The following is a 21,424-nucleotide window of genomic DNA, read 5'->3' as shown; positions in this document are numbered from 1 at the left end:
TACAGCAATCTAGCCAATGACTAATATGTGCCAGCTAATCATAGGTCAGTACAAAAGGCGACAGCTGCTTGTCAAGTCCATGTGGAGTCTTGCAGCATTGCCAGTTCTTATTCATACTTTCATTCATCATCACATGGTGAAATTTATTTCAGTCAGCAAAATATGATAATTCTGCATCCAATTGCACCAAGCTGCGCAATCTTTAAAAACAATATACAAAAGTGCTTCGTTTAAAAATAATATTTCTATCAAAAAACTGCCGCATTTTAAATAAGAGCACAGCTACAATACACACCTGAGGTGACGTCTGCACTTGATGATCGAATTCTGGAAGCATGTCAGGCTGTGGTTGTGTTTGTGGTGACGGAAATTTCATCTCTAAACCTGATCTTGACCTGCTTCTATTCAATATCGAGAAAGGATGATGTGTGTTAGAACCTGAGTTCTGGAAGTCAACTGGATCACTAGGAGAAGTTCCAGATAGAGCATCCTGGGATGCAGCTATAACATTAAGATAAAATTATTATTGTTATTGAATAATGTTACATAGGCTGTAAATTAATTTCTATATCAAATTAATATGCAATAAATTTCACTCTAATAGAAACGAGCATACAGTTCAGCTCTGATGTCGACATTTAATCTCAGCATATGACAATTGAGGCACAAAATACATAATGCAACAAGAAGTAAAGATTACTGTGCAAAGTAAACACTGATACAATAAGTTCAGAGTTTACAATTTTTATATAAATCACTATTTCTCTAAATCTCATTTACTGCATTAAAAATTATATTAATAATTATCTTTTCCTTGAGCGTAGACATTCTCAATCAATAATGTTTACAGAACAGCCTTTATTTTTAATAATTGAAGACGTTTGCGCAAAAACGGTCTAATCCTCAAAATTAAACATTTCCTGACTTCAAAATTGAATATTTCCTGATTAGTGCTGCCATCTCTTGGCTGCAAAGGATATTAACTATTTATGAATATTCTAACATCAGGACGCCTCATTGAGGTTAAATATATTCCATCATAATTCTTGTGTTTATTGCTCTGGTCCTTCTTTAAAGTGCATAAAGTCTATGCCCAAAGAAAAGTAACCAAATAGGATATCCAACTTGAACATTAAAACATAATTTGTGATTAGGGATATGAATATTAAGAAACACTTTTAAATTCTATTTTAGATTATATTAGAATAGATTACGATTAAAGTTATAAAAAATAAAATATGTTAACAATTCATCCTGACATCTTCATTGCGCATTCCTTACAGAGGAATAATGTTATCAATGTTAGTGACCACGGCAATCTTTGTAAACAAAAAGCTGGTGAACTGTTCAGTTCAAACATAAATATTTGTTACCAGGCCATACACACTTTCCCTGCGACTGTGATTTCAGTCTGATTGAGAAGAAAAGAGACAGAAATCTTATTTTTCATACCAAATGAGTGGATAGAGTAGGTTCCAAAAACTAGGGTGAAAAATCCTTTCACTATTGTAAAAATGACATGTTTTATTTTACTGTAAAACCATTATTTGAGAAGATAAAAAGAACAATGTTTCAGAATCTAAACAAAAGTTATTGTTAAGTAAGGTAGCAAGTTATAAAGTAATTTCAGGCAAAACCTTTTCACTTATTTGTTAAGTATTCATATTCTCATATTGAAGCATATGATTCTGTTGACTTAAGAAAGAAAACTGCAGGTAGACGTCCCTTAAATTAGTGACACTAACCAATAAATATGAAGCTTCAAGACCGATAAGTGTGTGCAAAACTCAGAGACATACAAGAGTTATTGAGTTATGTGCTTCCAGTCTACCTCCAGTATTACATAAATATGATACCTGTGTCTCATGAAAGCAATGCAGTCTCTGAAGATGAACCTCACTTCGATATTCTTGATTTTGATTAGGCATTTTTATTCATCAGTAAGAGGCAATGTTAAGCATTTTTTTCTGGTATTAATGTAGTAATATCCTCTGCCCGATATGCATATCTATTATCAAGTAGTACATCTCTCTTGACAATACGTATTGGAGGCAGAACAATTGTTTGTACACATATGAAGTCTAATTAGTGAAACATGTAGCTAATTGGCAATGTATGCAATGCAGGAGGAAAGGAACTGGCCACCCTACTCCATTATCTCCCATCCTAGTTGCCTCATGAGTGATCTCTTATTGGTATCACTTATGAGGTTCAGATCTGTATTCGGACAGTTGACTAAAATGTAGTAATACATCAGAATTATTTTTTGTTAAGATAACTGAATTTAATATGTAAGAATGTTCACTTTGTCAAAAAAAAATTGAACTTGCATTCAAAGTTTTAATGCCCATGTTTTATGAAAACTAAACTAATAATTAGCTTTCAACCACTTATTATTTAATTTCCATAAAAACACTAAAAACTTACTAATAAATTACTTTTCAATGTGTACTTGGGTCATATTTGGAATAAAATATGAAAAGTTATCTGCTAATAATTTTCTTTCTTTAGCATTTTCTCTTTTTTAAAATAATGAGGGTTAGATCATTTTTCCGTACATGTCTTCAGTTGTATTATAAATAGATGATGTTCATACCCATAGCCGTGTTATTTTCTTCTTTAGGCACTATGTTGTCTCTAGGTCTCGTCCTCACAGGAGAACCAGCAAATGGACTTTGTTTTTTATTACGTTGAGTGCCCTGAAAGTAATTTATATTCCTTTAACTCCATTATTTTAAAACTTATACAATATACAAGGTGGAAGTGAAATAACCCTGCAGATTTGCAGAGCTAATTGATCCTACTCAGTATATAACAAAAACGGTCTAATACCATATCGGTGGGAAATTTATAGCTTTCGAAATAAAACATGTTTTCTGAAAACTTTAACACCAATGTTGTGGATAATTACTATGCATAGGGTCTTGATTTCTGTCAAAACTAATAGAGAATGTAATAAAGAATATTTTTTCCTTTGTCGTATTTCGATAAATAAATAAATAAATAAATAAATAAATAAATAAATAAATAAATAAATAAATAAATAAATAAATAAATAAATAAATAAAAAGTATTGCAAATTTGTTGCCTGACTAACAAAACTAGACATGGCAACACTGATCAGCTGTTCTTGACTTTTTTTCAATAGGAGTTGAGGATAATTGCTAGTCAAGGTAATCTTGTACCAGTATTATGTGAAGTGAAAGTTAGTGTTTGAGTCTTCCAATCTTAAGTGAAGTTTGTATTACCATTCAACTTAGTGCATCGCAATGCCAAGAGTTTCTAATTCGGTATGTCTGGACATGATTTTAATTTACGGAAAAACGAAGAGTAAATGGCATGCTGTTCAATGAGGGTATGCAGAAAGGTTTCCAGTAGGATATTAAATTTTGTAAATAGTAAACTCAGTGATTTTGAAAGTGCTATTTGAAAATAGCAAACATACAAGTCAAAATATTTTAAATAGTGAAGTCAGTGTTTGTGAAAGTGCTAGTTGAAATATTGTAAATAGTTATCTCAGTGTATGTCAAAGTGCTGGTGTAAGTAATACGTGGACAGTGCATAAAAGGACAAAAGATCAAAGTGCTGAGACTAGTAAAGTTTAACAGGGTTAATGACTGTGCCACAACAGTATCTACAACTCGCCCGGATTGACTCACCAAGCGAGTACCCATGAGTAAAGGAGGCCTTCGCCCAACATGTGGCATCATGGCTATATCATTCATTCATTTATTACCCAATTCAGAGATATTCATCGCTGTCTGCTAGCTGGTCTATAACTAGGGCAGCATAATTCTAACATTTGACAATCGGGGTTGACGACCTGAAGAAACTGTTGACAGGAAAGAGGAGATTATAAATTTGGTCGAGAAAAACCGAGGCTGAAGAAGTTGCTTGAATTTTGCAATACATAACCTTTTGTTTACATCTCATGTAACCGAGCAGAATCTTGGGTATTATGATGTTGCCAGCAAGTTTAAACTTTCAATGCAATTATTTAATTAACCATACACTTAATCAAAAAAATTATATTCGATTTTTTGTTTATTTTCATATAATATATCCCTCCTTTCAATGTGCAGGGTTATTTACTTCCACCCTGTATAAGAATTCAGTAATTAGATTATTTATGATAAATAATTAGCAAAAAAATTAAGAACATATGTTTCAAATTAAACATTAATAAGATACAGATCATCAAATTGAAATATAAAGCATAACGATTCAAGAGAAAATTAATTCATTTTGCTTCTGGCAGTCCAGTAAAGACCTGATAAAATTCCTTGGTTTTGCTGGGCTGGGTCGAATCCTGTACAATGAAGGAGGTGGTTCGAGTCCATTACCAATTCAAACTGCTTACAGATGGTGCACTCTTCTTATCTCATATATTTTTATTTTAGCAAGATGTGCAGCTAGGCAGTCATGTCCCATAACTAGTCTAAAGCCTGCCACTGTTTCCTTCCTTAATTTATTTTGATTTTTTTCCCATAATTCTGTTATTTTCTCCCACTTCTTCTCTTTCGTAAATTGAGAGGATTCTTGTTCCCATGTTTTGAGGGTGTCGCTTGTGATGAATTTTCTGAACGAGTTGATCGTCAGGGGTTCAGTTCCTATGCAGATTTTAGTGTCTCTTTTAGCTAATTCGTGATGCACAATATTTGTGGACAGTAATAATTTATGCATGCTTTTGTAAAGCACTTGAGTCTTCTACATTATTATTATTATTATTATTATTATTATTATTAATAATAATAATAATAATAATAATAACAACAACAATAATAATTCGTGGCATCACAGCCCTTGAAGGGCCCAGACCGAACAGCCAGCTGCTGGCACCGTTTACATGCCAAAGCAGAGGTGGACGATCATCCAACCAGAATGGAGATATCATGTGCTTAGCATGATGATGTTCTCTACATTAGTGTTTATCTCACCTGACATAACCATAGTGCAAACTCCACACAACATATAACTAAAGTGACTCACTGTAAACAAATCTTCATTGCCTCCCTATTGGTGGGTTAGGTACGCAACATTACCATATGAGATCGTCAGAATGAGACAACTAAATGAGATAGAAGTACCTCAGCTGTTGCTCTACTTCAAGAAGGCAAAACATGTGATGCACAATCGACTACGAGCACATAATGTACAATCTAGAACAATGATCAACTGAGCTGATAGCGGACATGGGCTCTGAGTAATGCTTGCAGGCACAGCAAGCAGGCATTAAGTCATCCTAGTCATTATGCAACCCTGTCATTCATTCAGTAGCGACTCTTGGTAGAAGCGAGTTGAACATAAGTAGCCTGTAGTGTTTTTCAAGGATCTTTGTCTCCTTTTTCGATATAGGAATTTCATTCACAATTTCGAAACAATGAATGTAGGGAGTCAGATTTTAAGGTTTTCACTGTCTATTGGTGGGAAAAGTGATTATTTTTCGCAACTGTTTCAAATGTTTCAGTTCCAAGGAACAGTTCTCAAATAACAGCAAATATCTGACACCAACGTAATAATCATCAAAATGTTATATTGTTTCAGAACTAATTTCATTTAAAAAATACCAGACCATAATGCAAAATCGGACCATAACAGCTGTTACAGTCAAGTGTAGCTATGTGCTGTAATTTATAGAAGCTATGAAATATCGTAATGGTTTAATCATTCCCGCTGTTAAATAAAGGATATAAATAATCTGTGGTATTGGTCATTATTAAAGATTTATAATTTCATTTGTCACAAACATTGAGGTTAGTTGGGGTACATTTACACTGTTATGTTACTGCACACAAAATTTATAACACAATACAATATATACTTTTTCAATAATTTTTTCATCTTAATAATTTACACAGTGATCCATACAAAACTTTACAATTTTAATGACTTATAACTTCTGAACCAATAATAGCAAACGTGTGTAATCTGTTCTGAATTACAGAGTAACTGTGAAAAATTCCTCAGAGTAAATGTTGAAAATGTCTTCCACCTGCATCCATACAGAATGGTACTTGTCACACAATATTCCGTGACGTTCTCTAAAATATATCATCAATCAATGTTGCTCATTTCATTCCTAATGGCCTCACAGAGTTCAGCAAGTGATCGCAGTCTATTCTCGTATACTCTGTCCTGAAAGTAGTCCCATAAGAAGAAGTCCGGAGAGGCTAGGTCAGGTGATCTCGAGGGGCCACAGATTTTTTTTGTGATTAGGTGATCATCAAAGAAGCCGACTATAAGTTTTATGAAATCGTTAAGAGGTATGACATTAGTAGCCTGTCTCCTGGCTCAATTGGCACAATGATTTCTTCGATGAGTTCACTAAACGTCCTCGAACATCGACACAATTTTAACTCAATAAAATTGTTCGCCTGGTTGGAACATTGCGCACACTAAATTCGCTTTGAAATGCCCGTTGTTTGAACCAAGGAATTTGTCTTCCAATAAGTTTTCACAATAAAAACATGCTGCCGAATTGAGAACTACATGTTCATGTTATGATTGCAAAAACTAGAGACTGTGAACTAATTATTAATGTATATAGAAATCAATATTTTGGTCCTACAGAATTATCTGTGATGGTTACCATTAGTTACTAATAATACTAATAGCCAACAATAGTCATAATAGTAAAGAAGGTACCAACATAGATCCTCCCACAGCCACTGAGATCATTAAACTCAATTTAAAGTTTATACTAGCTTCCAGAGGAAAATTATAATGCATTGAAATTGTAAAGGTTTATATGGATTGCTCTATATCTACTACGTATGTTTGTTCTCTGTAGAAATCTACACACTTTGATCGATATTTGTCAAAGTTTGCACATTTAACTTTCATAAACATAGGCTATATTAAAATTGGACAAATGGACATTAAATTAATTAATAATATTACTAAAAAAATAAAATACATACGATCAAACATTCATGCATAAAAATGCTACCTTCTACAGTCAATTGTTCTTTATTGTTTTCTGTCGTATTCAACATCAACTTTCACAAGGCCGTGGAAAAAATAACATGAAATTATAGTATTGTTGGTACATCATGAAGACCAAAATCTAGACAGTTCATGCAATAAGTATCTTTACTAAGTCCAGGACCATATTACGAGTTTCTCGATACAGTTATAGATAATAAACAGGCTGTGTTTTATCTAACTGAATTCTTTGAAACCACAAGGATTGCCACCACATAATTTAATACCTAACATTGAGTCATCAATAGTACTATTGCGAAATACTGACCCACCAAAATTATGCAATGGAACAAGAATTGATGTGGAAAACTCTTGTAAAATGTAATAGAAGTGACAATATTAACTGGCAAAACGAAAGGAGAAGATATTTTTATCCCACATATTCCTATGGTACCCACTAACACGTCTTCTGATTTTAAGCAACTGCAATTTCAGTGTGACTAGCATTTGTAATGGCCATATTAAAATAAAGCTCAAGGATAGTCACTCAAAGTAGCAGACATTAACTTAGAAACTGCGTGTTTTTCACATTCTCAACTATGTAGCACACCTAAACATTTTATATACATATATTTATGCAAAGCAAGGGAAAACAAAGAATTTTACACATATCAAAAAGCAATTCAAGGATACTTTTGTCACGTTGCTAATGTAGTACGTGAACGTATGCAAGCTCACTGAAAATAACACTGTATTAATTCTTAAATATACATCTCTCAAAATATTGTTGTTCATATCCAAAAATGTGTTACAGCGAAATTCTATCTGTATAATCACATTGCCAAAATAGCATGTTAGGCATTGTGAAAAGAATAATTTCTTGATTTCTAAAATATTCGTTTCTCAGAATATTAGTCTTTATGTTAAAAAAAAATACTTATCGTGAGTTATGATACCCAGCAATTCTGCTTCAATTGGTAGACCCGCTTGTTTCATGGTCAGAGGTGTTAACTGTTACTCCACAGTGGTGGACATGCATACATCAGAGATATCATGGATGACTATGTTGTTCTTTTTGCTGTTGGTCTAGGACTTAGGACTTTATTTCTTGCTTATGCATGAAAATGCAAGAATCCACATTGTACAAGTCACTAGAGATCATCTCCATTATTTGCAAATCTCTGTCATGAAAGGGTAGCAACGAGCTCAGACCTCAACCCACTGGAGCACATTGCAGAAAAGAATTCAGGGACGAGTGAATATCCACAAGCACTCAGAGACTTCTCTGAAGCAGTTGTTGAAGAATGGGAAAAATATATAGACATATATATATATATATATATATATATATATATATATATATATATATATATATATATAATGATATTGGTTGTTCGTAAAAAAATTTTGATGACCAAAACCTATGTAAAAAATCGATTGGTGGTAATACCATTTTCCATAACAAACCGGAAGTAGGGGTACCTATGGTCAACTGCAAAATTTCAAATGAAAACACGGGTCATTGAAGGTACCATTGGAAACTACTTTTAAAAAGAAAAAACTTTTACTGAAACTTTTTTTTCTAACTTTTATTGTTTACTCACAAAGCAACAAAAATAGTATCTTCTGAGAAATGCTGTATGTTGTTTATGTACGTGTACTCTTCACAGTAAATGTACAAAATGTACACCACCCTGTGTTAAACAATGTTCTGATAACCTCCTAACATCCGTGATTGCAATTCAGCACAGCTGAGAGACCCACAGGCTTCTCTAATTCTTTGTTTCATGTCTTCTCTAGTTGTTGGACGCACTTGGTAGACCATGTCTTTACTTCTCCCCCACAAGAAGGCTTGAGTGTGACTCAGGCTTGCACCATAATACAGTGTTTAGAATTCTGAAAGACAACAAATTTCATTCATACCATATTCATCTCCATAAGGAACTTGAGGGTGGGGGACATGACTTCCAGACTCGTGCCAATTTCTGCAACTGGTTTCTAAACACGGACCTTGATTTCGAGCTCAGAATTCTGTGGGCTGATGAGGCAAATTTCAAAAGTAATGGTCAGGTGAATCTCTACAATGCCCATTACTGGTCTCCAGTTAATCCAATTGGCTACGTGAAGTGGATTACCAGCACATGTGGAGCCTCAACACATGGTGTGGCCTCCTCGGACACCTTCATAGGACAACATTTTTTTGAGGAGAACTTGAATGGTAGAACGCACACTTCCTCCAGAACATTATGCACTAGTTGCTTCATGATGTTCTCCTTGCGCTTTGGTTAATGATGTGGCTTCAGCTGTATGGTTTTTCACGTAGGGCTCGATGAGTTATTAACCTGTTATTTCCTCTACGATGGATTGGACGAGGAGGACCAGTAGCTTAACCAACCTGATCTCCTAACTTCGCTCCAAATAATTTCTTCTTGTGGAAGAGAATTAAAAACATGTTCTACCAGGTAGAATGTTCTGCGTCGCGAAACTTCTGGACCTCCACAACAATCTATTTCCAGATGTTTCCCCTGCTCTCTCCACTTTGCATCGTCCCGCAAGTCCCTTTCCCCTGTCTCCGCGCTGTGCCACAGTGTCCACCAAAGCCAGAGCTCCGCCTCCTCGCGCCCTCCTTCCTGCGCGCCATTCCCCGACGCGGCCAGAACATTCCGGCCTGCCACCACATTGCTCCCTCCTTAGGACTGGTCGTCCCGGACAGTTCCTTGGTAGGCCGGTAGACGGTCCAACGTTTGGGTCCTTCAGCTGCTCTCTCCTTATGGTGGTGTCATCTCATCCTGGACTTGGCTGGGCAGCAATTGCTCGTACTGCGTGGCCGCCATCTCGCTCTTCTACTTGATCCTACAAGAAGAGCCCGCTGGTCATGGCTTGGTCTGTGGCTGGTCAGGAACACTTCATCCTGATCAAAACGGAGTATACGGCGCCGGATGTCCACCATCACATCGAGTAACTGAATGGCGTCGAGTCCCAGGACGTCGTCTTCAGTGATGTTGGCGACGAACATCACATCTCCAGTCTCCTCTTTCCCAAGGTCAGATCCAGGAAGACCTCTTTCTGGATGGGCAAGCTCTCGCCTAAAGCAGTATATAGCTCATATCGGCATAGCGACGTCCTCCCAGGTAGGCCACGCACGTCTGGCCTGGCGATAGTGAGCATCGCCCTGTTGTCCATCAGTACTCTGCATGGACGGCCTCTTATCCATCCTTCAGCAATCAACCCATCGTCACATCTTCTATTAACCGGCTTCAGAACTAGCTGAGGGGACGGTGATAATAGCACCGACATGCCCTTCCTAGCATCGGCCCCCTCTCTCTCCTGACTGTAGCCAGATCGGTCGCAATCCCTCCATAAGTGTCCAGGTTCGCCGCAGGACCAGCAGGTGGACACTCGTCTCCATCGCTTGGGCGACTTCGGTTGACGTCCCTCAATATCGGTCGCAATCACTCGGTAAGTGTCCAGGTCCACCGCAAAACCAGGAGGTAGGCGCCTGTCGTCTCCGTCGCTCAGGTGACTTCTCTTGGCTCCTCGCGACGTCGACCACCTTTCTCTCCTGCTTATGGCCAGATCGGTAGCAGTTAAATGCCCCGGTCTGCTGCAGGACCAGCAGGTGGGCGCTCCTCGTCTCCGTCGATCGGGTGGCCTCGTTGGCGTCCTTCAACATCGGCTGCCGTGACGCTCCTAATCCAGTGTGGTCCCGAGATGTTCGCCGTCAACTTGGCCACCTCCATCCTGAGGGCCACTGCCAGAGCGTTGTTGATGGTGTGATGCTCAAGCAAGAGTAGTTGTCGCTTGATCTCGGGGTCGCAGACTCTGCAGCTGCAGGTGTAGGCCGCCTCTCCAGCGACGAAGTTAGGAGGTAGGCCCCTGAGGGCCTTATGGGCCAATTGTTCTACCGCCATTGCAAATTCCTGTAGGGACTCGCCTGACTGCTGGACCCTCGTTTTCAGTTGGGTCCTAAATGCTGCCGCAAGTTGATGGTCACCATAATGTCCCTCCAAGGCCTCCATTATCTCTGTGGCCGTTCCCTTTTCCAGGATGCTGTGAAGGATTGAAGGATCTCCAATGCCTGTTCCTGAAGCGTGGCCAGCAGCTGAGTAGTTTTCTCTGCTGGCATCCACTCATTATCTCTGCGATAGTCTCGAACTGGCGTCGAAATATTGCCCAGGACGTCATTCCGTCGAACTTCGGCGTCTTGACGTTCGAATGTCTGGCTGGAGGCGTTGATTCTACAGGGCCACTATATGGGGTCTTTAATTCTGTTGCCGATTTTTCCACGGCCTGTCGAACCTCTTCAGCAATTATTTGTTTATGTTCTCTAGCCTAGCGATCCATTAACGCGAGTATGTGCTTGTTTTCCTAAGCATGTTTATCCAGCAACTCACTCGTCTGCTCTTGACGACGCTTGAGAATTTTGCCGTGAAATGGTCTACGTCCTGTTTTAGTTCGGCCACTGTTTCGTTTACAGTTGCAAAATTCTCGTTTAGTTTGCCGAAATCGGCTTTAAGTTCATCTTTCACGATGGTAACAATTCCGTCCACATGTGTCGAAACGCTACCAATTTGCGTAGTGACGTCATTTTTTAAATTCATTTATGTCGTTTTCGTCTTTCACTTCACTTATGTGTTTGTTCATGTCCGTAATGGCTTGCAGGATCTGCTGTAGTGTAGGGTTATCCATTATGTTATTATGTCCGTCCCACTCCTGACACGAGTGTAACTTTTATACAACAATAATGTGACTTTTATTTCTACCTTAACCACACACTCGTCAACAATGTGTATTCAACTCAACACAGCAACACAGTAGTCGTTATTGCACTCCACACAGCGACAATGACAATACACGTGTATTATTGAGAAGAACAACAATGTACTCCTAATTTCAACTAATGTTCACAGAGCATTATGTACAGAACAAAACTGTCAGTTCTCAGTTCGTTCGCCTTGGTTAGTTCTTCTAGCTCACTCACTCAAGTTCACTATATGTCAAAACCAAGCCTTCCAGATACAGTTCACTACACATCGAACCCAAACCTTCCAGATACAGTTCACTGCACTTCGAACCCAAGCCTTCCAGATACAGTTCATGGTACTTCGAACCCAAGCCTTCCAGACGCAGTTCCCTCCACGTCGAACCCAGCCCTCCAGATGCGGTTTCTTGCATGTCGACCTCCGGGTACGTTGCACTCGCCTAGATACTGCCACAATTACAGACTCACTCAAGTTCACTGCACGTCGAACTAAGGTTCACCTTGCTTCAAGACTTGAAGACTAACTAGCTACCTCTCTCAGCTGACTCACTTCAAAGACACACGTGTAGACTGACTTCTGAAGACTCACGGTGTTATTTATTTACCACTATCGTCTAGAACAGTGGTTCCCAAAGTGTGCTCCGTAGAGCCAGGCTCTGCGAATGATTCTCAGGGGCTCCGTCTGCGGAAGTTATGAAGATGACAAAAATTGCTAATTCCATCTAGTCTCTAGCGGGGAAAACAGAAACTACTTCCATCAAGCGAAAAATACTTTCTGAGAAAGTAGTTTGCATTCTTCTTGCTACATGGAAGCATTAATATTAGATCTACTAGTCACTGGAACTATCTCGAACTTTCTTGCTTGCCAAGTACTCAATGATTCTCGAAATTTATTTTATTTTTTATATACTGGGCAGGCAGCGTTTGTTATTCGTGGTACATGGAATCTACAATCTGTTGACTGTTACGTTACCTCAAAAACTATATATACTGTATACCTGCATGTTAATTTGATAGCGGATGTGTTAGCTAAACTTTCGTTGAACCGGAACTGTGGCTTAAGACGGGCTCCCTAAGACCTAAGAGTCATTATCCATCAACCAGTACTCAGTCAAATGGGGATAACAACAGCTATAACCTTACTTTCAAATAAGATAGTGCGAATTCCTGGGAAGTGAGTTTGGAATATGTTGAAAATGATCCTGTCTCAGAGTCTACGATGCCTAGTGTAGAGGTATTGAAAGTAACAAACGAAAATATTGTGATTTATATTTGGACATGAGATTCACTGAGTTTGCTGATGAACATCCACAGTGTGTGATATGAAACAAAGTTTTTCCCAATAGTTCTGTGTTCCCTGCTAAGCTTAAACGGCATTTCTCAATTCAAAAATTCACAACTAAAACTGCAGACTACTTCGAAAGAAAAAGTGACGAACTCCATGCAGTTCAGACAAAATTTTACCTCGTGTAAAAACAAACAACGAGAAAGCACTGAAAATGTCGTACTTGGTTAGTCATGACCAGGCTCTTGCTGGTAAACCTCACCCTTGCTGAAACTCTTATGAAACCACTATTAGTGAAGGTAGTGAAGTGCATGGTGGACGAGAAAACTGCAAACTTGATTTCCAGTGTGCCATTATCAAATAACACTGTGCATAATCGAATCCAGAATATATGAAAAGACGTAAAAAATATCATGATTTCTCGTATCAGTTACACGAAATTTTCGGTACAACTTGACAAGTCCACGGTCGTTGCCGAATTACACGAAATTTTCGGTACAACTTGACAAGTCCACGGTCGTTGCCAAATTACCTATGTTAATAATGTTTTTGCGGTATGAATTTTCAGGTTCTTTCATGAAATATTTTGTTCTGCAGCCATTGCCAGGCTCTACAAGAGGTACTGAAATTTTTTCTTCTTCATTGAAAACTCGATACCGTGGGACAATTGCATTGACATGTGCACAGATGGCGCAAAGGCCATGGTAGGTCCTGTTGCTGGCGTTGTTACAAGGATCAAGGAAGTTTTAAAAACTGCACAAGTAGTCACTGTACTACACCAACATGCCCTCGCAACGAAAAAATGCCAGCGTTATTAAGGCAGGCACTAGACAACCCCGTCAAAATTATCAACTTTGTTAAGGCACGACCTTCGCAGTGTAGACTACTTAAAATCCTGTGTGAAGATATGGGTAGTATACACAAGTCATTGTTAGTAATATTACACACAGAAGTGCGATGGTTGTCGCACGGTAAAGCGTTGTCCCGATTACATGAACTTCGAACGGAAGTATCTTCACTTTTGAAATACCAGAACAGTTTGCTAGCAGATTATTTGAATGATCAGGAATGGTTGTACAAATTATATTACTTGGCAGCCATTTTTCAAAAATGAATTCAGCACATACATACAAGGTAAGCAGAAGACTATATTCGATGCTGATGAGGAAATTGTCGCACTGAAGGAAAAGATAGCGTTCTACATAGAAAGCTCGACAGTAAGGATCTTACGTTTCTCATTGACTTCAGATTTATAGAAGAAAATAACATAGCAATAATGAAAGAACACCTTGACAATTTGCTTCAAAATATCATTTCATACTTCCCAAGGGATATTCAGGAATCGGTTCTAAAGAAATATAAGTGGATTGTAGATCCATTTCCAGTGATGTCAAAACCAGCAGCCCTCACTGCTTCAGATATGAGGTCCTTATAGACATGGTTTCGAACAGCCACTGTCAGGCATAATTTAAAAGCAAATCATTTCCCAAATTTTGGGCTAACTTAGGGGAGGAACTTTTGATATTAAGTTCAAAAGCTAAATTTCTCTCACTGCCTTTTGGTAGCCTACTGTGTACCTCAGTGAAACGACCTTTCCGAGGTACACGGCTACAAAAACAAAATATCGAACTTGTTTGGACACAGAAGACGATATATGTCTTCAACTGACTTCTATGACACCGGATATTGACAAACTCTGTCGCAAGAAACAGGCACATTCTTCACATTAACTTCGGCTGTACATATAATAGGGTAAATTAGGGTCAGTTGGACATTCGGGCATGTTGGACACTTTGTACTTTAATGTGTTACCTCGCCACATGTGGGCACCGCAAGTACAAAGTGTCCAACATGCCCGACTGTCCAACAGACCCTAATTTACTCTATTGTAACATTTTTTAAATATCTTAACTACTTGTTAATATCATTTTGTAGATTTAAATAAATTATATCCAATACTTTTTTACTATTGTTTCCTTTATTAATATATATATTTTCATACTTCCGTTTATGTATCATGTGAAATATGCTTCATAGAACGTAGACAGGTAAAATTAGAAAGAGAACATTTCTTGGAGCTCCACAAGAAACTCTTGCTTCAAAAAGGGCTCCGTGGCTGAAAAAGTTTGGGAACCGCTGGTCTAGAATGTTGTGAGTTGCGAAACTTCCTCCTCTCTCTCCACTCCGCATTGTCCCGCAGCCCTCTTTCCCCTGGCTCCGCACTGCGTCATAGTGTCCACCGAAGCCTGAGCTCCGCCTCCCCGCGTCCTCCTTTCCGCATGCCATTCCCCGATGTGGCCACAACATTCCGGCCTGCCGCCACAATATGTTGCTCAATTTTATCAACAATCGTCCTCAAAATTCATGCTTTACTTATATTTCACAATAAGAAACAGGTTCTCACGATGGAAAATAGACATTTTAAAGTGTTTTCTCACATTTTTATTTTTGCGGCATTTACTCACATTCAATACTGTGCTATAGGCTCGCAACAAAATTTCAACTTCTTGGTATGGAATTTCATGCCAGGAAGTTAAATTTTTTACGTCATGTCCTGCAAGTGTGGTTAACAAAATTCCAGAGCCTTCTTTGGATAAAGGAAATACAGTAAAACTTCATTTATACATTTTTCACACACACATTTTCTTCTGAAGTCCCAGCAAAATTCCTATACTTTCCATTTTAATTGTTTTCAGTTATATGTTTTTCGTTTATACGTTTTTTTACACCTATATGATCGTATTTTAAATCCCAGGAGGTACAAAACTTAATTTATATGTTCTAATTCAATTTTGCACGAAATGTAAGAATGCGAAAATTCTGTATTTACTTGAATATAATGTAATATACACACAAATTTTTTATCCTAAAATCCAGAAAAAAAAAACTACTGGCGAATATAATATGTATCTGTGCTAAAAACCACTCAACATTAAAATTATATTATCAAGACAGGTTATAAAGGCACTCCCTTACCTCTAGCTATACACCTCATTCATCCTCATTTGCAGTATTAGAACTGTAACTTCCGGTCAACAAGTCTGGGTTGGTGTCAGAACATTGATTGACAATGAGTATTGTCATGCCACTCTTTCACCAGTAATTACTGGTAAATTCTTTTGGTTTAATTAAAGACACTTAATTGTTAAAAGTTGTGTACATAAAATCTCAGAATAAAAGAAAAAAATATCATTCAGTAATTCTTGTAGTTAAAGGTATTATTCATATTAATAATTGTTATGGGTAAGAAATTACGAATGAAACGTGCGCAAAAGACGAGAAAACACGAAACTCACAGCGGCCATTTCCGTCAGTTGTTTCCCACTATATCTTGTAACATAAATTGAGTGTTAATTTAAATTAGAATTTGGGTGCTTGCGTGTGGATATAATATGCCAAAGAATCTGTCAATAATGGGATTAATTTGTATCATATCGAGAGGCTGCAGCCTTTTTCCACTCTGGAATTAATCTCATCCGAGCTTTGCCAGCCTTATTAAGTACACAAAAATGCCTTTCTTGGAAATAACGAAACCACGTTTTTTTGCAGACTCCTATTATTTTCACGTAACTGCACTTAGAAACGTAAATAGTCGTAATGTACCTCTCCCAAAAAGGTTCGATTTTCTTGGGTGTTGCTGCTGTGAGACATAGTGCACTCTGACTACTGGTCTGTCACCTCTCGCCACAGTTCTGCTGTTGTGTGACTCCTGACGCACATGACATCATTCAAAGTCAATTCCAGAGATCGGAAACAACCTTCTGTATACGAATTTTTTAACATTCCTTAATTATGAAGTTAGGAATACCATCAGTGCTCTTTGTTTTAGTCGGCTTAAGTTTTTTAATAGCCTTCATGACTTACTGTAGATAAAGATAGGCTGTCTGAGTAGTTTGAATCCATGTTATCAAACTTAACATTAAGCTTTTTCTGACTGATTTAAATTAATTGGCAAATGCATTAACAATTTCTTTTTGATCAGTAAGATGTTTGCATTTATGGTTATGTCAGTGGGATAGTTGTTGGTTTTACTCTAGATCATACATGTAACAGCTCATCCCTATGTTAAAATCGGCAGCACTTTGAAGAGAACAATCGCCAGGATTGCCACCCATCCGCCATAAACGAACATGAGATGGCAGCACAGTCGCTAATGCAATTCAAATGGGAGTTACGACGTGACTCCTTACGTAACAACTAGATGGCAGCATAGTGAACCTGACAAAAGTTGTTACCGTCAAAGCCCATAAGGCCGAGCAATCTGGGTATATATGATCTAGAGTTTTACTAAATTATTAAATTACATACAAAATGTTTATACAGCCAGTGCTGACGTACTGCGGAGAAATTTTAATTACTTCACCTTTCATAAACGAAATACAACGTGTTCAAAACCAAGTCTCAGGCTCATTACTGGTGGAATCAAAACAACTCCAATAGATTCTATGAGATTCCTCACTAATATTAACAGCATCAAAACGATAATAGAAGAAAAAGCACTGATTCAATATGAAAAACTTAACAGATTACCAGGAAACAATTGGCATTCATACAGTCCTCTCCGTAGATTAAAAACTAAAAAAAGTTTCATATCCATGGTTCAAGAATTAAAACAGAAAATCGACGTCCTGAATTTAAAAGAAAACTTACAAATTAAACCAAACCCTTTAACACTATTAAGTATAGAGTATAATCTAAATGTAACACAAGAAATACTGAAATCAGAAGTAAACACTGAAATAATGAAACAATTGTCTTTAGAGACAATTAATATTAGGTACCCTCCACAAAATTGGCTTCATTTATACACCGATGGATCCCTGATCTCCAGGTAACATGGTGCAGGTGCAGGTGTTACGTGCTGTCTCTTCTCACTTTACAGATCTCTTGGATATGGAACAACAAGTTTTGATGGAGAAATCACTGCAATAAGTGAAAGTCTCAGGAATCTTCTGTGCCTTACTTACTTACAAATGGCTTTTAAGGAACCCGAAGGTTCATTGCCGCCCTCACATAAGCCCGCCATTGGTCCCTATCCTGTGCAAGGTTAATCCAGTCTCTATCATCATATCCCACCTCCCTCAAATCCATTTTAATATTATCCTCCCATCTACGTCTCGGCCTCCCAAAGGTCTTTTTCTCTCCGGACTCTCAACTAACACTCTATATGCATTTCTGGATTCGCCCATACGTGCTACATGCCCTGCCCATCTCTAACGTCTGGATTTAATGTTCCTAATTATGTCAGGTGAAGAATACAATGCGTGCAGTTGTGTTGTGTAACTTTCTCCATTCTCCTGTAACTTCATCCCTAATAACCCCAAATATTTTCCTAAGCACCTTATTCTCAAACACCCTCAACCTAATGTTCCTCTCTCAAAGTGAGAGTCCAAGCTTCACAACCATATAGAACAACCAGTAATATAGCTGTTTTATAAATTCTAACTTTCAGATTTTTTGACAGCAAACTAGATGACAAAAGCTTCTCAACCGAATAATAACAGGCATTTCCCATATATATTCTGCGTTTAATTTCCTCCTGAGTATCATTTATATTTCTTACTGTTGCTCCAAGATATTTGAATTTTTCCACCTCTTCGAAGGATAAATCTCCAATTTTTATATTTCCATTTTGTTCAATATTCTGGTCACGAGACATAATCATATACTTAGTCTTTTCGGGGGTTACTTCCAAACCGATCGCTTTACTTGCTTCAAGTAAAATGTATGTGTTTTCCCTAATCGTTTGTGGATTTTCTCCTAACATATTCACGTCATCCGCATAGACAAGAAGCTGATGTAACCCGTTCAATTCCAAACCCTGCCTGTTATCCTGAACTTTCCTAATGGCATATTCTAAAGCGAAGTTAAAAAGTAAAGGTGATAGTGCATCTCCCTGCTTTAGCCCACAGTGAATTGGAAAAGCATCAGATAAAAACTGACCTATACGGACTCTGCTGTATGTTTCACTGAGACACATTTTAATTAATTGAACTAGTTTCTTGGCAATACCAAATTCAATAAGAATATCATATAATACTTCCCTCTTAACCGAGTCATATGCCTTTTTGAAATCTACGAATAACTGATGTACTGTACCCTTATACTCCCATTTTTTCTCCACTATCTGTCGAATACAAAAAATCTGATCAATAGTCGATCTATTACGCCTAAAACCGCACTGATGATCCCCAATAATTTCATCTACGTACGGAGCTAATCTTCTCAAAATAATATTGGACAAAATTTTGTACGACGTCAACAAAAGTGATATTCCTCGAAAGTTACCACAGTTGGTTTTGTCCCCCTTCTTAAAAATAGGTACAATTATGGACTCCTTCCATTGTTCTGGTACAATTTCCTTTTCCCAAATAGCAAGTACAAGTTTATAAATTTCGCTATATAATGCACTTCCACACTCTTGTATTAATTATGCTGGAATTTGATCGATACTTGGAGACTTGTACTTTTTCAGATTTTCTATCGCAATTTCGACTTCTGAAAGTGTGGGTTCGGGTATAAATGGCTCAGCAGTTTGTATTTCAATTTCGTCCCGATCATTTCTATTTGGCCTATGTACATTTAGTAGTTGCGCAAAATAGTTTTTCCATCTGTCTAGGACTGATGGAGAGTCTGCAAGCAAGTCACCATTCTCATCCTTGATCACGTTTACCCTTGGCTGATATCCGTTCTTAAATTCCTTTATACCCTTATATAAATCTCGAATGTTTTTATTCTTACTATTTGTTTCTACCTCATTCAGTTTTTCCTTCAAGTAACCTCTCTTTTTATTCCTAAGTGTACGACTTGCTTCCCGTCTTTCATTGAAATAATTATCTCTCTTCTCCTCAACTGGATCCTGTAAGAATTTCAATTTTGCCTGTTTCCTTCTTTCTACTGCAATGCAAAAATCTTCATCAACCACGGTTTCTTTTTCTTAGTTTCATAATAACCTATGCTCTGCTCAGCTGCAATTTTGATACTATCTCTGATATTTTCCCACACGCTGTTAACATCTAATTCTTTTTCAACTTCGTCAGAACTTTCTAAAGTGGCAAATCTATTCGAAATTTCGACCTGATAATTTTGCTTAGTTTCCTCGTCCTTTAATTTCAAAATATTGAATTTAGTAATATTAACTTGTTGCTCTACTCGCTCTAGGGACTCGCCATACATGGGAATCTTCTATGCCACATCAATAAATTTAAAATGCAGTTATATTGTCAGACTCCAAAGCAGCTATTCTATCAATAGTCTCTAGACACACCCTTCATCTCAAATAGCAGAAATAAATAAAATGCTCTCTCAATTAATATCACTCAATAAAAGAATTGTATTCCAATGGATACCATCCCATTGTGGAATCCTGGGAAATGAGAATGCAGATGCTTTAGCAAAGAAGGGCAGCACTGCTACTTACAGACCTGTTACTAAATCTACGTATTCCTCTGTGAAAAGATTTATTAAATCTACATACTTAGACTTCAACAAACAAAATTTGATAACACAATCTCAAGGGGAAAAAATGGAACTCTCTGCATCATAATCCACAGTTGATTCCCGATTTACCACGCAAATCGTCTGCAGCTGCATTTAGATTGGCAACAGGCCATGACTGTTTGGCCAAGCATCTGCATAGAATTGGAATATATCAGTCTCCTAACTGTCCATTGTGCAACTCAAATCAAGAAATGGATTCAGAACATCTCAAAATCTGTGCGTCAGTGGCTAACCATGGCAATATCTTTGAAAAATATTGGAGTACAAGAGGTCAAATGACTTTATTGTCAAATGCCTGGCATTAGAAAACAACAACAATTAAATTATTCTACATATTTCCAAAATTTCTTAGAGCCATTCTTTAAATTTTCGTCAATATTTTGTAGCCAAATTAATTTATCACACTGTGTTAAGAAGTGTTAAGAAAAAAATAATTTGAGCACAAATCTAGGACCTGGAATGTTTTTTGTATCTCCTGAAAAGTTCAGTTTTCTAGACATGTGGTGTTTCTTAATATTCTGGTTCAATTGTAGTTATAAAGACTGGCGTGGAGATTCAAGTAATCACCTTGAGCATAATTTAGAAAGGAACTTTGTTGACTATGTATAGAGAAAGATAATTTAACTTCGAGATGGATAGAAATTGGCAGATGATAGATGTCATGAAAAACTAGAGAATGATTGCCAGTTTGACTTCACTCTCAGTTACATTAGTAAAGGCTAAATCCTGTAGGTTTTTGCTGTTAACTGTGAAATTTATTTCATTTAGACCAAGAAAGCAAGCAGAAGAAAATAATTCAAGTGTCTTAATTTTTAGTAGTAATGTATATGATTAGCGCAACAACCATATGAACAATTCATATCAGGAGCATTGAAATAATCAAGAAATACTATTCGGTAATTATGAGTATCAAGATTCATTTATAAGAAATTAAGATAAGATTTAAAAAATTT

The 21,424-nt window shown here is 37.4% G+C and overlaps 1 protein-coding gene across 10 annotated transcripts in view; it reads right to left on the bottom strand.

Annotated features, from left to right (window-relative positions):
• Positions 1-21,424, bottom strand: part of sws (patatin like phospholipase domain containing sws) — a 414,790-nt gene that overhangs the window by 306,684 nt on the left and 86,682 nt on the right. For all 10 annotated transcript variants that reach the window (XM_069833425.1, XM_069833423.1, XM_069833427.1 and 7 more), the window contains 2 exons: positions 2,597-2,699; positions 296-501 (listed from right to left, as the gene is read on the bottom strand). In XM_069833425.1, the coding sequence (XP_069689526.1) occupies positions 296-501; positions 2,597-2,699 (309 nt within the window). The remainder of the gene's footprint in view (positions 1-295; positions 502-2,596; positions 2,700-21,424) is intronic.

This window comes from Periplaneta americana, chromosome 8, assembly GCF_040183065.1.
Source record: "Periplaneta americana isolate PAMFEO1 chromosome 8, P.americana_PAMFEO1_priV1, whole genome shotgun sequence".
Classification (NCBI taxonomy): domain Eukaryota; kingdom Metazoa; phylum Arthropoda; class Insecta; order Blattodea; family Blattidae; genus Periplaneta; species Periplaneta americana.
The sequence above is the reverse complement of the archived record's forward strand: the minus strand, read 5'-3'. Positions and strand labels throughout refer to the sequence as shown.